Genomic DNA, 16,847 nt, shown 5'->3' with positions numbered 1-16,847 from the left:
TGTATTTATGACATTTTACAACAGATTTTATAGACTTTGAAATTAACTTTAAATTTAGAAATTAATCTTCTTCAGGAGTTGAAGCAGTTTAGTTCATATTGCAATACTGAATTACATTATACAAGTCACATATACAGGATATAGGCCCTTTTAGACAAAGAACCAAAATATACAGTACATATATATATATATATATATATATATATATATATATATATATATATATATATATATATATATATATATATATATATATTCAAGTTGTGAACATAACGTATTAGGGGAACATCCAGTATTATATATCTCTCCACTTATAATGTTTCTTGCAACAAAAAGAGTTGTAATTTAGATTTTCATGACCATTTTCCACCCTCTCTATGACCTTTAGAATTAAACCAGCAGAATATTTGCTACTGTACCTTTAAGACCTTTTTTAATTGCGCTTTTCTCAACACACAGAGTTTTAAAGAAGATTCAGAATAAATAATGCCATAATGTCTTAAAGTCCTCCTTTTTGTAATTGAGCTCTTGCTAGGCTCTGCATACTGGAATAGTTTACACTTTTAACTTACTATATATGTGTCGATATGAGAATGTGGTGGTCATATAATCAGATTGTGTTTGTGATGTCATAACCATGAAAAATTATAAATGAGTCGTTTCTGCAGTTTAGTTCAAATAATGTCTGGGTGAACTGATGAGGAAGTTTTGAGCTCTGAATATTAGTTCTAACTAACGATATCAAAAGAGTAACAAAAACATTGATTTTTATTACATGTCGGCTTGAAGTAAAGCTTTTATTTGCAGGCTTATTTGTTTGCAGGCAAGAGATAATGTTTGCTATTTAATATAAATAGGTGAATTTCAAGGTCCATTCTGAAAACATATGGCTTCGTAGATTCGCCAACACACACACACACACACACACACACACACACACACACACACACACACACACACACACACACACACACACACACACACACACACACACACACACACACACAGGTGCAGTATTATTATGAGGACTCTTTATAGACATAATGATTTTTATACTGTACAAACTATAGATTATATCCCCTAAATCTAACCCTCACAGAATACTTGCTGCATTTTGAAATTTTCAATAAAACCTAGTTTAATATGTTTTTTAAGCGACACACACACACACACACACACACACACACACACACACACACACACACACACACACACACACACACACACACACACCATATTTCTGCTCTCTGGTTATATTTACAGTAAAATTCCTCTTCCTCCCACTCATTAATTCTGAATGAGTTGTGAAGAACACATAGTCAGTGCCTGTGTGAGAGAACGCTTGCCAACATCTCTGGAGATATGTGACTTTAAATCTTCCCCTTACTGTGTTTTTCTTTTAAACGACAGCGTGAAATCACTTGCTCTAATTGAGATAACACAAGCTGTTTCTGATTGTTATTCCACCCCGACACTTTCAATCTCACCCCTTCATCAAAAACGGTTTAATATTCTAGAGATGTGTCAGTTTGTTATTTAGATTTGATAGGGCCGAAATTTCAAGCCAGGATGCTATCTGAGATCGAAACCTAATATATAACCAAATAAAACTTGGTTATTACGTTATTTCAACATTGATAACAGGTGAACTCAAAACTTCAACTCAAATTCCTCCGTCTAGAAGGGCACTTATCTAAACTACAGTTAACAGAAAAAACGACCTGTTCCCACTTCCAAATTCTTAGATTTTCTAAAATCAAACATTTAAATACATTAACACGACCACTCATATTTACAAGTAACTTGTCCCACCCAGATCTTAACATTTTGAGTGGATCATTTCAATGTGGATTGTGTCACAATATAAATGTCATTTGTCACAAAGTGGGCTGTTATTAAAGAATGGGTCTGCTGCACTTACATAGAACCTCACAGCAAACCTTTATGTAAGTTTTGATACTAATCTCATATGCAAGGAGGTTAGCCAATAGTTAAACAAATCATTCACATAGAAGTCTTAACCCCTAAAGCTCTGCTGCATATTATGGCTGCTGCCTACATTTTTTAATACAAAAGCTAATCTTATCCACGAACAGTGGACTAATTGCAAAATATTGGTCTCATATCAAAGACCCCCCTAAAAGATTCCCACAATTAATATTAATATTTTAACAATCTTACGAACATATTTTTTTTAATTCTGTCTTTGAAAGCCTGTAATTCAGGCCCTGTTTGCTCTATGTACAAGCAAAAATGTGTTTGTTGGTTCCACTAGAAGCAAAAATCTATTTTCCTCAATCACCTTCCATCGCAATATACAGATCTGAAATGCAGGTGGGGCTTTAATGCAGCTGAGCAATCGCCATGTGCTCTACTATTTTGTTATCCCAAACACCGTCCCCTGTTTCATGAAATCTCTTGGCCACTGAGTGGACTAGAACCTTAAATTAGGTGTTGTTGGAAAGATGAGATCCTCAGATTTCTGGCTATGTACAACATTTCAATAATCAAGAACATATTTTGCTAAATATTTGTTCATCATGCTTTTTCTGTAGGATGTCGTATTTGTTCTGGAGATCTTAGACATAACATTGGATTATTTACCCAAACAAGCTCACAAACAAGTATAAAATGGTTCATTTTGAAGGAAGTAACGCGAGGGAAGAGCTGATAAAGAGTTTGTGGCTACTTGGGACTTACAGTGGCAGTTATTGTAACATACATGAGACCTTTGTCTTTGTTGCCTTATAGATATTATATTTAGTGATTCTTTTGATAATCATTCCAACTGTGATGTTACGGTCACAAAATAAACTACATAGTCACTTTGAGCTTTCATTTGATATATGACTAAATATATGATTATGTTGTGCTATCTGAAAAGCTTTTTCATTCATATTAATATCTCTACATAATTACCACAATGTGGTGCTCATTTGTTTTATGTAAAAAAATAAATAAATCAAAAGTAATTGAGTTATATGTAAAGTTTATATTCTAAGTTCACAAACGGTATCATATATGACTATTTATACTGTATATTGTATCCAGGATTTTTTTTTTTATTATTACACATTCTTGGCCCAACCTATACAGCAGCCATAACACACTGTTTAATGTCAAGGTTTAAAGAGGGGGTGCAAAATGGTCATAAAACTAAATTCGGACTGTATTTGGTGCAAGAAACCTCGATTAACATTGTAAATGGACATCAGGGGAAGATGAAGATGAAATATGACCATTTTAATAAGGTTTTCATATACATGCTGAGTTTGATGTCCATAATAGATGTTCTAGACTCAAATAGCACTTGTTTGTCAAATCCAGAACAACTTCATCTACTTAAGTGGAAAAATATGCTAGCTGTCAAAATTGATTGTGTTGTAGAATCCACCTACACTAGATGGATATCTGCCGTTTTCTTTTTGTGCTTCTCAGATAAGTCTTGATTGTATAGTAGATATATAGTTCCTAAATTGATCCTGGTATCCACACAATAAGGGGGGTAATCGACTTAGAATTAAATTTACTCACGCTGTGTGCATTGTTATAGCGCCCAATTCAGACACATGAATTGACTCTTTGACATACAAAAAGTGCAACTGGATATATCTCTATCATTCAATGAATCACTGTTGCCGTGACCACAAGAAAATGTACAGCATATCACAAAAATAAAAATAATAATAATAATAATATTCAAATTATGTTTACCACATGCTTTCAGCAGGAAGCAATAAAAAATAGCGCTGCCTTTTCTGTATAAGTGAATATTATATAAATAGTCTAATTAACATAATAAGGTGGCATATTAGAACAGAAAAGAACGACAATGACTTTCTTTAAATATTCACAGTCCTGTGCTATTTAAGGGCATTTAGTGTCTAATAAAACTGATTAGTAATAAGAAGCAGTTCCCCTTCTGTCGCTCTCTCCACGATGTGTCAGAGAAGCGACACTAGGGGTCTCTCTTGAGCGCCGATATTCACCTCTGACCTATTGAAAAGGGCCAATGAGAGTTGGCAGTCAGTATTTGCATACCCCGCCCCGCATACGGGTATTTAAGCGGGGCAAATACGGAAGTTTAGTCAGAAAATTTCTTCGGAGCCGATGGTCTGTTTGCAGTCTGCTGCGAGAATACAGATGCCTGAACGTTCCTGTTTCTCTGACGATCTGCCTGCTGTTGGATTTGACGGCGCACAACAGCGGCTTTCTCCTACTTTGCACGGCGTGCATTGTTGCCCCTGAGCGCTTCGACAGCGCAGACACACACACACACACACACACACACACTGTGTATTAAAAGAGCAAATTTCCCTAAAAGAGCAAATTTCTCTAAAAGAGCAAACACAGCGGCGTTGAACGTCCTTTTCAGGACGCGTCTTTTTCAAGATGCCCTTCCGCCCCTGTGTCATTCCTGGATACGGTAGAAGCCTCTCTGCTTCAGACGGCCACAGGCGCTGTCTCGTGTGTTTGGACCGCGATCACACCGAGGCAGCATTTGTGGATGGTTCATGTTCTCACTGCGAGAACATGACCATGACCACGTTGCGGTCGCAGCTTGCTTTCAACAGAAGGCAAGCCACCCCAGCTGCACCCCGCATTGCTCCTTCTTCCCACGGGATTGAGGACGATGCGGTTGGCGCTGGGGGCGATTTGGGGGCGGCAGAGGGTGCGGTTTCGCTGGGTAGCCCCCCGCGAACCTCCCGTTCCCCGACACGCTCGCTGGTCCCCGTCCAAGCTCGTGGCGATAGCGGCTCGCCTCACGGCCTGGCCGTCTATCCTCCCGAGTCCGAAGCAGATGAGCTCGCCGCTGCATCGGAGAGTGCGGTGTCTGATGCCGAGGACTCCCCTGGACTGCCGCCTTCGGGCCAGCAGGCCCAGGCTGAGGCCGACGCTCAGATGTCCGCATGCTTTCCCGGGCAGCCGCGAGCGTGGGGTTGGACTGGAACCCTCCGTCCTCACCACAGCCTTCGCGGTTGGATGAGTGGTTCCTGGGGGCAGCGCGCCGTTCGCGGCCTCGCATGCGATGGACCTCCTGCAAGTCCACCAGGCCAAAGCTCTCAGAAACATGCACGGGGGTGGACCTTATCCTGATGTGCTGCAGGAACTGCGCTCAGTGACTGACCTCGCCCTGAGAGCGACGCAAGGCCACAGCGCAGGCACTCGGACAGACGATGGCCACCCTAGTGGTCCAGGAACGCCATCTTTGGCTCAACCTGGTCGAGATGTGTGAGGCTGATAAGAACCGCTTCCTGGACGCACCTGACTCCCAGATTGGCCTTTTCGGCAACACCGTCGAGGACTTCGCCCAACAGTTCTCCGCGGTGAAGAAGCAGACGGAGGCCATCAGTCACATCATGCCCCGCCGCAGACCTGCCGCTACGGGCCCTGCCCCGTCTGCCCGCCGTGGGTGTCCCCCTGCGAAGAAACCAGCTCCTGCTCTGCCTCAACCCGGGCCCAGCTCTCAGCCCCAGCGTCGAGCACCCAGCAGGCGGCGCATGCCCCCTCTAGGACCCGGAAGGCTCCAGAGCGTTCCTGAGACAGCCGACCCAGAGCCGAAGACGTTAGCTCCGGAGGTGGTAAGACCGCTCCGTCCCCCGGTGGAGGGCCGGGAGGAGAATCCTTTGTTTTTTCATTTGCCACACCCCCTGACGGGGGCTTTGGTACCCACATTCTCAATAAAAGAGCTATTTCCTTTGCCTCTGGGTCACCTGGCCCACAAATGCCGTTCTCACGGCAATCTGCTTTCAGATTACGACAGTCCCGGTACACCGGACGCGGCGATCCCGCCTTCCGCCTGCCCACAACTGTCCACTGGCTGGCCGGTTCAGACGAGTCCAGAGGACGCCAGCATCAGACCTCCTCCTCAGTCACGAACCTGCCCCCTGCCGGGTGCGCGGAGCAAGGTACGTGCTTTGAGTCTATTCTCAGCACCTCAGCCTCAGGCTGCAATGAAGCCACCCGATGCTGCACTACCTGTTCCGCCCCGCTGCGAGGCCCTGCTGGGTACGTCCAAAATACTCGTCCCTTTGATGCCCCTAGCGCAGAGCTGGGAAGCGTGGCTTTCGGTTGGGAAATGCCGTCTCCAAACAGAGGCTCGCCCACTGGGTTGTCGACGCCATCACGCTGGCTTATCACACCCAGGCCGTGCCCCTACCCTTGCGGGTCTGAGCTCACTCAACAAGGGGTGTTGCGTCCTCGTGGGCACTGGCCAAGGGCACCTCCCTAGCAGACATCTGTAGAGCCGCGGGTTGGGCAACACCCAACACCTTCGCGAGGTTTTACAACCTCCGCGTTGAGTCGGTTGCGTCTCGTGTTTTGTCAGGTCCGAGCCCGTAGAACTCGGTAACACGTAGACCGACCGGCCGGGTGGAACGCTTGCACCCAGCACCCTTTTCCTGACGTCAAGGTAAAGTAGTGCGCCTTCTTCCCAGGGTGCCCCACTCCGAGTCGTCTCCTGGTCAGCGGAGGAACTCGCCGACCCAAGCCATTGCGGGTACCCTGATGGCTACCCTGTACTGGTATAGGTGCTCCACAGGTAAGGCCTCCTGCTCAGACTCCCCCTGTGTGTAATTCCACGGTTCTGTCTCCTTAGGCAGTTACAGCTTCCCCGGTCGCCGTGCTGTAGCAACTCCCCCCTTTCGAGGCTGGATCTACCACCGCACCATACTTTCCACACGAGCCCCAAGACGGCCGTGTGACGTGTCTACCACTTTCCTCCCCGAGAAAAAGGGCAGGTGTGGTCTCCGCAGGGTGTGGGTAAGACCCCCTTCCCTATATGCGTGTAAGGGCCCCGGCTGTGATTGCTCTATGCGAGAAACATAGAGAGAAAAGAGGCCCAGCCAGGCTGGCCCGTTCCCATGTTGGCAAACATCGACTTGTTCCCCCCCTAGGGCAACTAGAAGGATTCCAATGTTCTTATGGGGCATTGGGGAAGGGTACGTGCAGCCAGGTACAGACGATGCGCGGCACTGGATGAAATCCCTGCCCACCTCTGTATTGGCGGTTCACGTACAAGGTTCAGCGTATGGCAAGATTGGAATGGGTCCCCTAGTGTCACTTCTCCGACACAACGTGGAGAGAGCGACAGAAGGGGAACGTTTGGTTACGTATGTAACCTCCGTTCCCCGAGGCTGGGAACGACACGTTGTGTCTTTCCTCCGCCATGTCGCTGAACCGAGCCACTGTTGTGGCTGGACCATTTCCGGCTCCTCCTGACTAAACTTCCGTATTTGCCCCGCTTAAATACCTGTATGCGGGGGCGGGGTATGCAAATACTGACTGCCAACTCTCATTGGCCCTTTTCAATAGGTCAGAGGTGAATATCGGCGCTCAAGAGAGACCCCTAGTGTCGCTTCTCCGACACAACGTGTCGTTCCCTCCCTCGGGGAATGGAGGTTACATACGTAACCAAACGTTTTATACCACGTGCAACTGAGCGCAACTTCTTTTTTTAATGGGTTGTTCCAAACCCGTATGATTTATTCAGCCTGATTTCACGAGAATGAAATGATGGTGTTGACATTTTTGCAAAATGATATTACAAGGTTCATTGCATATATCGCATTATTTTCAAATTAAATGTCCACTGTTTGGCGCTAAAAGCTAATTAAATGTTCTCCCATACAGATGAGGTTTAAGGCTAATGCTCTATTGAGTTTCCTTCATACCTACCCTAATCCTTGAACCTAAACCTAACTGAGTCATGAAAAGCAAATGCAAGATGAAAAACGCAACTGCTAAAGTAACTAAGCCAATATTTTGGTGCTTCTATGACACTTTTGTTTCATGTGTTGACTCTCGTGCACTTCAGGACTCTGAGTGAATGATGAAGAATTGTCATTTTTGGGTCAACTATCACTTTTATGTTGTGTATTTCTTATACTATGAAACTTTTCTTCTGGAAAACACAATGTTTGTAACACAGAAAATCTAGTCAGTGTTCAAGACAGCTTACCTCATATACGTTGAATTGTGACTGGCCCCTTGACAGTTCTCTAAAGCTTGTGCTGAATTCTCCAATGAAGTCATGACTGTTTAAACACACATACACATGCTGTTCAGCATGGAGAACATTCTATCACATTAAACCCACAACGAACAACAGCTGTTTTATTTTCACTCCACTACATGACAATCGAATTTGTGTTATAATGTACTTACAAAGCTCTTTCTTAAGCATTTCAAGTGCTTTTAATTATCTTGGATTAACTGTAATAACCCTCTAAAATCACTTAGATGATTTATCTAAATGAATTACTTGCAGTATGTCTAGTGATAGACTGACCGGACTATATCTCTGTTCCAAAAACACATTTAGAGAAGTGTGCTGACAAAAAGACATAACTCAAAACATAGACAGGATAGGAAGTGTCATATATATATATATATATATATATATATATATATATATATATATATATTCCAAACTTTTGGCCGCCAATATATATATTTTGCTCTTTTGGAAGAAACTGGTACTTTTATTCACCAAAGTGGCATTGAACTGATCACATTGTATAGTCAGGACATTAATAATTTGATAAAATAAATTCAGAACTTCTTAAACTACTTCTCATCTACTTCTCATGAGTTCTCATCTAAAAATCCTCCATGTGCAGCAATAACAGCTTTGCAGATCCTTGGCATTCTAGCAGTCAGTTTGTTCAGATACTCAGGTGACAATTCACCCCACACTTTCTGTAGCTGTCATGTTCACTGGTGTCTTTTGTTTTTGTGCTTTTAGGTTGAAGTTTAGTTTAGTTCCTGTTTCCTGTTTGGTTTTTGTAGTTTCATTTTATGATTGGTTTTCCCCTGATTAGTTCTCATTCCCTGATTGTTTCCCCAGGTGTTCCTCATTCCCTTGTTTGTTCCTTTATGTATTTAAGTCCTTGGTTTCCCTCTTTTCAGTGTTAGTTCTTGCATGTGTCATTATGCTCTGGGCCAGGTTTCCTTTGTTTTTCTTTGTCCTGAGTTTTCCTGTTTTTATTAATAAAATCTGCACTTAGATCCACATTCTCTGCCTGCCTTCATCACAGAAGAACTAACCTCAGATGGATCTAGCAGCAATCGTCCTCCAGTTGAGCCGAGCGAATCTCCCTTTAATTGAATACTCACGTATGTTTTGCACCATTGCCAGATGCACTGGATATGCGGACCGACACCTAAAAGTCCATCTACCAGATCGGCCTCCTTCCCCATGGATGGGAGGAGTTGCCGGAGACTGGTGAGTACACTTGGATGGAGTACGTGGATATGATATTGGAGAGGTTTGCTTCTGAGGGTACTCTCAACGAGCCCACGCCTGCCACGGCCAACGAGTTGCCAGCTTCGTCCGCCCGGAGGAGGAGGAGAAGAGGAAAGGCTTCTGCTCCCCAGTCTCCGCCTGCCACAGTCAGTGAGCCAGATCCCCCGCCTGCCACGGTCAGCGAGCCAGAGCCCACGCCTGCCACAGTAAGCGAGCCAGAGCCCGCGCCTGCCACGGTCAGCGAGCCAGCACCTGTAGCCTCAACCGTCCCAGAGCGAGCACCTCTCGAGCCTCCCAGGGCTCTGCCTACCAGGGCTCCACCTCCCGTGCTTCCCAGGGCTCCACCTTCCAACACTCTGCCCCCAGAGCCTTCCACGGCTCTGCCCCCAAAGTTCTCCATGGCTCCGCCTCCCAGGGCTCCGCCTCCCGAGCCTCCCAGGGCTCCCCCTACCAGGGCTCCACCTCCTGAGCTTCTCAGGGCTCCACCTTCCAACACTCCGCCCCCAGAGCCTTCCACAGCTCCGCCTTCCATGGCTTCGTCTCCCAGGCCTTCCACCACTCCGCCCACACAGCTTTCCAAGAATCTGCCTTCCACGGCTCTGCCCCCTGAGCCTTCCACAGCACTGCCTTCCATGGCTCCCTTTCCCGGGCCTTACACGGCTCCGCCCCCAGAGCCTTCCACAGCTCTGCCTCCCAGGGTTCCGCCTCTCGAGCCTCCCAGGGCTCCGTCTTCCGGGCCTCCCAGGGCTCCGCCTTCCACAGCACTGCCATCCATGGCTCCGCCTCCCGACCCAGTCCCTGTCCTGTGGCCTCCTCCCAGGCCTCCGGACCCTGTTCCCGTCCTGTGGCCTCCTCCCAGGCCTCCGGACCCTGTTCCCGTCCTGTGGCCGCCTCCCAGGCCTCCTGACCCTGTTCCCGTCCTGTGGTCTCCTCCCAGGCCCCCTGACCCTGTTCCCGTCCTGTGGCCACCTCCCAGGCCCCCTGACCCGGTCCCTGTCCTGTGGCCACCTCCCAGGCCCCCTGACCCGGTCCCTGTCCTGTGGCCACCTCCCAGGCCCCCTGACCCGGTCCCTGTCCTGTGGCCACCTCCCAGGCCCCCTGACCCCGTCCCTGTCCTGTGGCCACCTCCCAGGCCCCCTGACCCCATCCCTGTCCTGTGGCCTCCTCCCAGGCCCCCTGACCCTTTTCCCGTCCGTGGCCTCCTCCCAGGCCTCCTGACCCAGTTCCCATCCTGTGGCCACCTCCCAGGCCTCCTGACCCGGTCCCTGTCCTGTGGCCTCCTCCCAGGCCCCCGGATCCCCTCCTGTGGCCTCCTCCCAGGCCCCCTGACCCGGTCCCTGTCCTGTGGCCTCCTCCCAGACCCCCTGACCCTGTACTGTGGCCTCCTCCCAGGCCCCCTGACCCTGTTCCCATCCTGTGGCCTCCTCCCAGGCCTCCTGACCCAGTCCCCATCTTGTGGCCGCCTCCCAGGCCCCCGTCCATTGGACTCCCAGTCCCCAGACCCCGTCTGTTGGACTGCCTGTTTGCCCCTTGTGCCCCCTTGGACTGTCTGTTTGCTCCTTGTGCCCCCTTGGACAATTAGTTTTTTGTTTTTCTTTTTTTTTCTTTTTGGAGCGTCTGGAATCCGCTCCCTAAAGCGGGGGCCCTGTCATGTTCTCTGTTGTCTTTTGTTTTTGTGCTTTTATGTTGAAGTTTAGTTTAGTTCCTGTTTCCTGGTTGGTTTTTGTAGTCCTTTTGTAGTTTCATTTTATGATTGGTATTCCCCTGATTAGTTCTCCTTCCCTGATTTTTTTCCCCAGATGTTCCTCATTCCCTTGTTTGTTCCTTTTATGAATTTAAGTCCTTGGTTTCCCTGTTTTCAGTGTTAGTTCTTGCATGTGTCATTATGCTCTGTGCCAGGTTTCCTTTGTTTTTCTTTGTCCTGAGTTTTCCTGTTTTTATTCATAAAAGCTGCACTTAGATTCACATTATCTGCCTGCCTTCGTCACAGTAGCACTTGCCATAGATGTGACTGTCTTTTCGGGCACTTCTCACACACCTTGCAGTCCAACTGATCCCACAAAATCTCAATGGGGTTAAGATCCATAACACTCTTTTCCAATTATCTGTTGTTTAATGTCTGTGTTTCTTTGTCCACTCTAACCTTTTCTTTTTGTTTTTCTGTTTCAAAAGTGTCTTGGTCTTTGCAATTCTTCCCATAAAACCTGCACCCCTGAGTCTTCTCTTTACTGATGTACATGAAACTGGTGTTGAGCGGGTAGAATTCAATGAAGCTGTCAGCTGAGGACATGTGAGGCGTCTATTTCTCAAACTAGAGACACTGATGATCTTATCCTCTTGTTTAGTTGTACATCTGGTCTTCCACTTCTCTTTCTGTCCTTGTTAGAGCCAGTTGTGCTTAATCTTTGAAGACTTTAGTGTACATCTTTGTATGAAATCTTCAGGTTTTTGGCAATTTCAAGAATTGTATAGCCTTCTTTCCTAAAAACAATGATTGACTGACGAGTTTCTAGAGAAAGCGGTTTCTTTTTTGCCATTTTTGACCTAATATTTTCCTTAAGATGGTAAATGTTCAGCACTTACAGTATATAGTGCTTTTTTAACCATATCGGTTTTCAAAGCGCTTTACACTGTGACTCATTCACCCATTCACTCACACACCAATGACAGCAGAGCTGCCATGCAAGCCGCTAGCCTGCCATTGGGAGCAACTTGGGGTTCAGTGTCTTGCCCAAGGACACTTCGGCATGTGGAGTCGTGTGGGCCAGGAATCGAACCGCCAACCATGCGATTAGTGGACAACCCGTTCTACCACCTGATTCACAGCGCCCTTAAGACATGCCAGTCTACTGTGGCAACTCAAAAACAAAGAAAATGTTAAGCATAATTTAATGAGCCAAATAGCTTTCAGCTGTTTTTGATATAATGGCAAGTGATTTTCTAGTACCAAATTATCAATTTAGCATGATTACTCAAGGATAAGGTGTTGGGGTGATGGCTGCTGGAAATGGGGCCAGTCCAGATTTGATTAAAAAAATGACTTTTTTCAAATAGTGATGGTGCTGTTTTTTACACTTGGCGATCAGTTGAATGCCAATTCCCTTCCGAAACTGCAAAATATGTACATTATTCCAAACTTGCCAGTGTACATGTACAGTCAGTACATCAGTGTGTATATATATATATATATATATATATATATATATTTTTTTACCATTGTCAGATTCTCACCTCAAGCATCATAGACATATTATACATTTTTGCCAATACACTTGTGAATACCATACTAGAAATCACTACAGTTCATTTTGGCCACAGAGAGTTTTCTCTGTATCACACAGAGAACACTTGAGCTATCATTACACTGATGATGAATTAATGCATGTTAGAAACAGTGAGTATTGAGGTGTGCTAATTCTGATTATTTACAGCTCATTACCTGCCATCACGATCCCAGTCGTACACTTCAACTTTGATCGTTCTGTAAGTGAGAGACAGAAAGTGAATGAATTGTTCAGAGAGCAGGTCCATATTGAACACATTGTTTGAGTTCAAGTGCAGACTTTGTACGTTATGGGTCCAATCAAATATCAGCAGATGAAATATATATATATATATATATATATATATATATATATATATATATATATATATATATATATATATATATATATATATATATATATATATATTTGTATCTATAATGAATGTTATTTTAACCCTATAGTAATTCATAAGTGTTTTTCATTAATTATAGAAAGATAAAGAGCATGTGTCTATATGATGGAAAGTAAAAAAAAAATGTATTTGCTCCCATATCATGAGAAAGTGTGGATTATTTTAGATAATTGCTTTCTTTTTTTTCTTTTGGTTTCTTTTTAAAGTGTTTGCAAGGCAATTCTGTATTGATATTCCTCAAATATTATGGTGTTAAAGGATTCAACTTTATTTTGTAAATAATTGTAGGTGTGCTATCTAATTGTTTTTCTTTAAGCGTCATCCTTTTTTAATCATTTAAGATTAATCTCCCATTGATGAGAATAGCAGTTTCCATCTAAGTTGCAAATTCAATTTATGCGAGAAATCCGAATATCGTAAAAACAATGAGAATAAAGCAGAATTTCCATCCTATGTGTTTAAGAGAACAAAATCATCCCTTTTAAGGAAATGGGCTCAAAAGAGAAATTAAAATGGAAGTTGAAGCCTCTGTGGCTCTTTTGTTAAATTGAATGAATTGCTTGTGGTTTAGAGTGCACAGACAAAACGCTCTGACAAACTTCATGTTTGCGTTCAGCGACAGATGCCCTATGTTTGGGAGCGAAAGCATGTCACACAGTTCTGGGAGGTAATAGTAGACAATCATTGTAATGACAGACGTTGACATTTCAGAATAACCAGAGAAACATTTGAGATGCTATGCGCTAATATTGGTGATATACTTTAAGCAACTTATACATTCACATGACCTTTTTGATGCACATCTGCATTTATATATGATTGCTACAGAGATATACACTGATGAGCCAAAACCTTATGACCACTCACAGGTGAAGTGAATAACATTGATCATTTCCTAAAAAGTCCACATGTGAAGGTCTGTGTAGATTTGATGGTAAGCGAATTATCAGTTCTCATAATCAATGTGTTGAATGTAGGAGAAATGGGCAGGATTAAAAGACCTTTGCCTTTGACAATGGCCAAATTGTTATTGCCAGACGCGAGTACATACTAACAGTGGTCCTAGGCGGGACAAACCGGCGACCGGATGTTGGGCGCCCAAGGCTCATCGATGTGTGAGGGCAACAAAGGCTTTCCCGTCTTGGCCAAACCAACAGAATGTCTACTGTGGCAAGTCACAGAAAATGTTAATGATGGTTACGGGAGGAATGTGTCACAACACACTGTGCATTGCACGCTGCTGCGTATGGGGCTGTGTAGCTGCAGTCCAGTCAGAGTGCCACTGGTCCCTGTCCACCACCGAAAGCACCTACAATGGGCATGCGAGCATCGGAACTGGACCTTGGAGCAGTGGAAGAATGTTGCTTGGTCCAATGAGTCCTGTTTTCTTTTACATCACGTGGACGGCCGTGTACGTGTGTGCCGTTTACATGGGGAAGTGTTGGCACCAGGATGTACTGTGGAAAGACGACAAGCCAGTGGAGGGAGTGTGATGCTCTGGGCAATTTTACTGGGGGAAACTCTGGGACTGGCCATTCATGTGGATGTCAATTTGATATGTGCCACCTACCTAAACATCATTGCAAACCAGGTACACCCATTCATGTCAATGGTATTCCCTGATGGCAGTGGCCTCTTTCAGCAGGAAAATGCACACATTGTTCGGGAATGTTGTTTGAGGAACATGATAAAAAGATCCATGTGTTGCCCTGGCCTGCAAATTTCCCTGATCTCAATCAGATTGACCATCTTTGGGATCTGCTGGACCAACAAGTCTGATCCATGGCAGCTCCACCTTGCAACTTACAGGACTTAAAGTATCTGCTGCAAATGTCTTGGTGCCAGATACCATAGGACACCTTCAGGGGTCTTGTAGAGCCCATGCCTCAGTGGGCGCTGTTTTGGTGGCACGCGGAGGACCAACAGCATATTAGGCAGGTGGTCATATTGGTTTGGCTAATCAGTATTTGGTAAATGTGTTTCCATTGTAGTTTTTGCACGTCTCCTCACTGAATATTTTTTTTAAAAAATTTTTAATGTGCACTTTAGAAACTTCATTAACATATTGGCGTTTCCATCCAGCTTTTTTTATGCAATATCCCAAAATCTGCATACATTTTACTATGTACATGTAATCCAAAAGAATTGCTTGATACCTCTTGATGCCTGTAATTTTTTTTTCTTTCCTTAAAAAGGAACTGGATGTTAAGATATGTCTCACAATTAAATGCTTTAAGCCATAACAGGCCTATATATGGTGTAAATCAAGCGAGCAATTGATGAATGTTGAGTTAGACTCAAAAAATCACATCAAATCTTACCTGGCTGTTCACACAGCAGACAAATAAAACAAATAAAAATAAACCAGATATATATCCAATTTATTCCACATATGAAAGTGGACCAGATTGGATTTTAAAATGTCATATTCAAGACCTATGTCACATGTGAGTGATAAAAATCCACATCAAGATGCGGTGTCTCTAGATATGGTTCGGCTCCATACTTCCATGTACTGTAGGTCTTCTGAATGTTTTTGCCCATTATATAATCTAACCATGTGAAAATTATAAATCTGATCTCTTAGACAAGTTATAGCACACCTCTCCTCATCAAACCACATGATTTGAGGCATCACTAATGTCTGTAGCACAAATGATGTGGGATCAAAGTTCATAATTCTGGTTTGTCTGTAGGGTTTGTTTAAATGACAGTTTAATGACAGTTTCTATTTATGAGTAATAGTAAAAGTGGTTCTTGCCTTGGCAAACACCACTAATAAATCATTTGTATGAAATACAGTTCATTAGTGCAGCTGTCGGCCATTTATGGTTGACAAGCAACTTGCCGTGTAAATACAGAATTTAACTTTAGGTAAAATCGCAGGTGTGCAAATATCAGCATTTTTCACCAGCTTTTGAACATGGATTATCCAATCAGATTTTAAAGACCAAACTCTCCATTTTATAACTGGATTTCTACTGTGCCTTTAAATTCAGTTTCCTCCTTCCATGGCACTTTCTTTTTAAGGAAGGATAATTAAAAAAACCCTTTCACATCCTCAGGTTGGTGGGCTGGATTAGTGTGTTTTGACGGAAAATAATTACAAGTTCTGCTGTCTGTGTCATGACAGGCTTGTGATGAGTTTTCAGAGTTCAAATATATCCCAATCCCCATAACATCCCTTAGCACCCATTCTCAGTATTATCATCAGCGAGACACTCCGTGCTTCCTTATCAGCGAGTGTGTGCTGGCTTATCTCACGTCCCAGACTCCCGTGGACGCTTAGTGCTCTTCCTCTCTGTCCGTCCCTCTCTTTTTCGTTTTTAAAATGTTCAATCACAGATAAAGCAACAGCATTGTATGGGAGAGATCGCTACGGCACAAATCGATGCTCATCAGCGAGAAAACTGCTACTGTGTGGAAGCTTCCGCTTTATCGCCACACAGTAAGAGTCTCTGTTTTGATTTTGATTACAGTAAAGCATTTACAATTGAAGTCTGATTTTAGTTTGAATAATTTGTCTGAAGACTGAATAGCGGATAATGAAAAGCTTTTGCAAACACCTGCAGTTGCTTGAAAATTTGGCTTAATGGTATTAAACACAGAGCACAATTTATTCATTCAATGTTTGCCTGGTGCACGACCCTACACACAGATTACTGTAGCAATTAAAAAAAATACATTTTCACAACCAATCAAAAATAAAACACCAAACTCCCACAACTAAATTAAAACACAAATTCCTATAACCAGTCAGAACCTGTGAATGGAGGCCGGGCGGCTGCTCTCAAGTCCTAGTGCCTGCTGGATTCAACCTCTGTCAGTGTAACTTCTGCGTTTTTTCTCTCTCTATCAACAATGCGATTTTGACCCGGTGTGACTTTTAGTCAGGTGTGACTTTATTTCCGGAAAATACAGT

The 16,847-nt window shown here is 44.1% G+C and overlaps 1 protein-coding gene across 1 annotated transcript in view; it reads right to left on the bottom strand.

Annotated features, from left to right (window-relative positions):
- Positions 1–16,847, bottom strand: part of LOC127638672 (copine-8) — a 210,708-nt gene that overhangs the window by 56,352 nt on the left and 137,509 nt on the right. Inside the window, exons 10-11 of the mRNA XM_052120293.1 lie at positions 12,687–12,728; positions 7,961–8,036 (exon numbers count right to left, since the gene is read on the bottom strand). Coding sequence (XP_051976253.1) covers positions 7,961–8,036; positions 12,687–12,728 — 118 coding nt within the window. The remainder of the gene's footprint in view (positions 1–7,960; positions 8,037–12,686; positions 12,729–16,847) is intronic.

This window comes from Xyrauchen texanus, chromosome 47, assembly GCF_025860055.1.
Source record: "Xyrauchen texanus isolate HMW12.3.18 chromosome 47, RBS_HiC_50CHRs, whole genome shotgun sequence".
Taxonomy (NCBI): domain Eukaryota; kingdom Metazoa; phylum Chordata; class Actinopteri; order Cypriniformes; family Catostomidae; genus Xyrauchen; species Xyrauchen texanus.
This window is presented reverse-complemented; position numbering and strand designations above follow the sequence as displayed.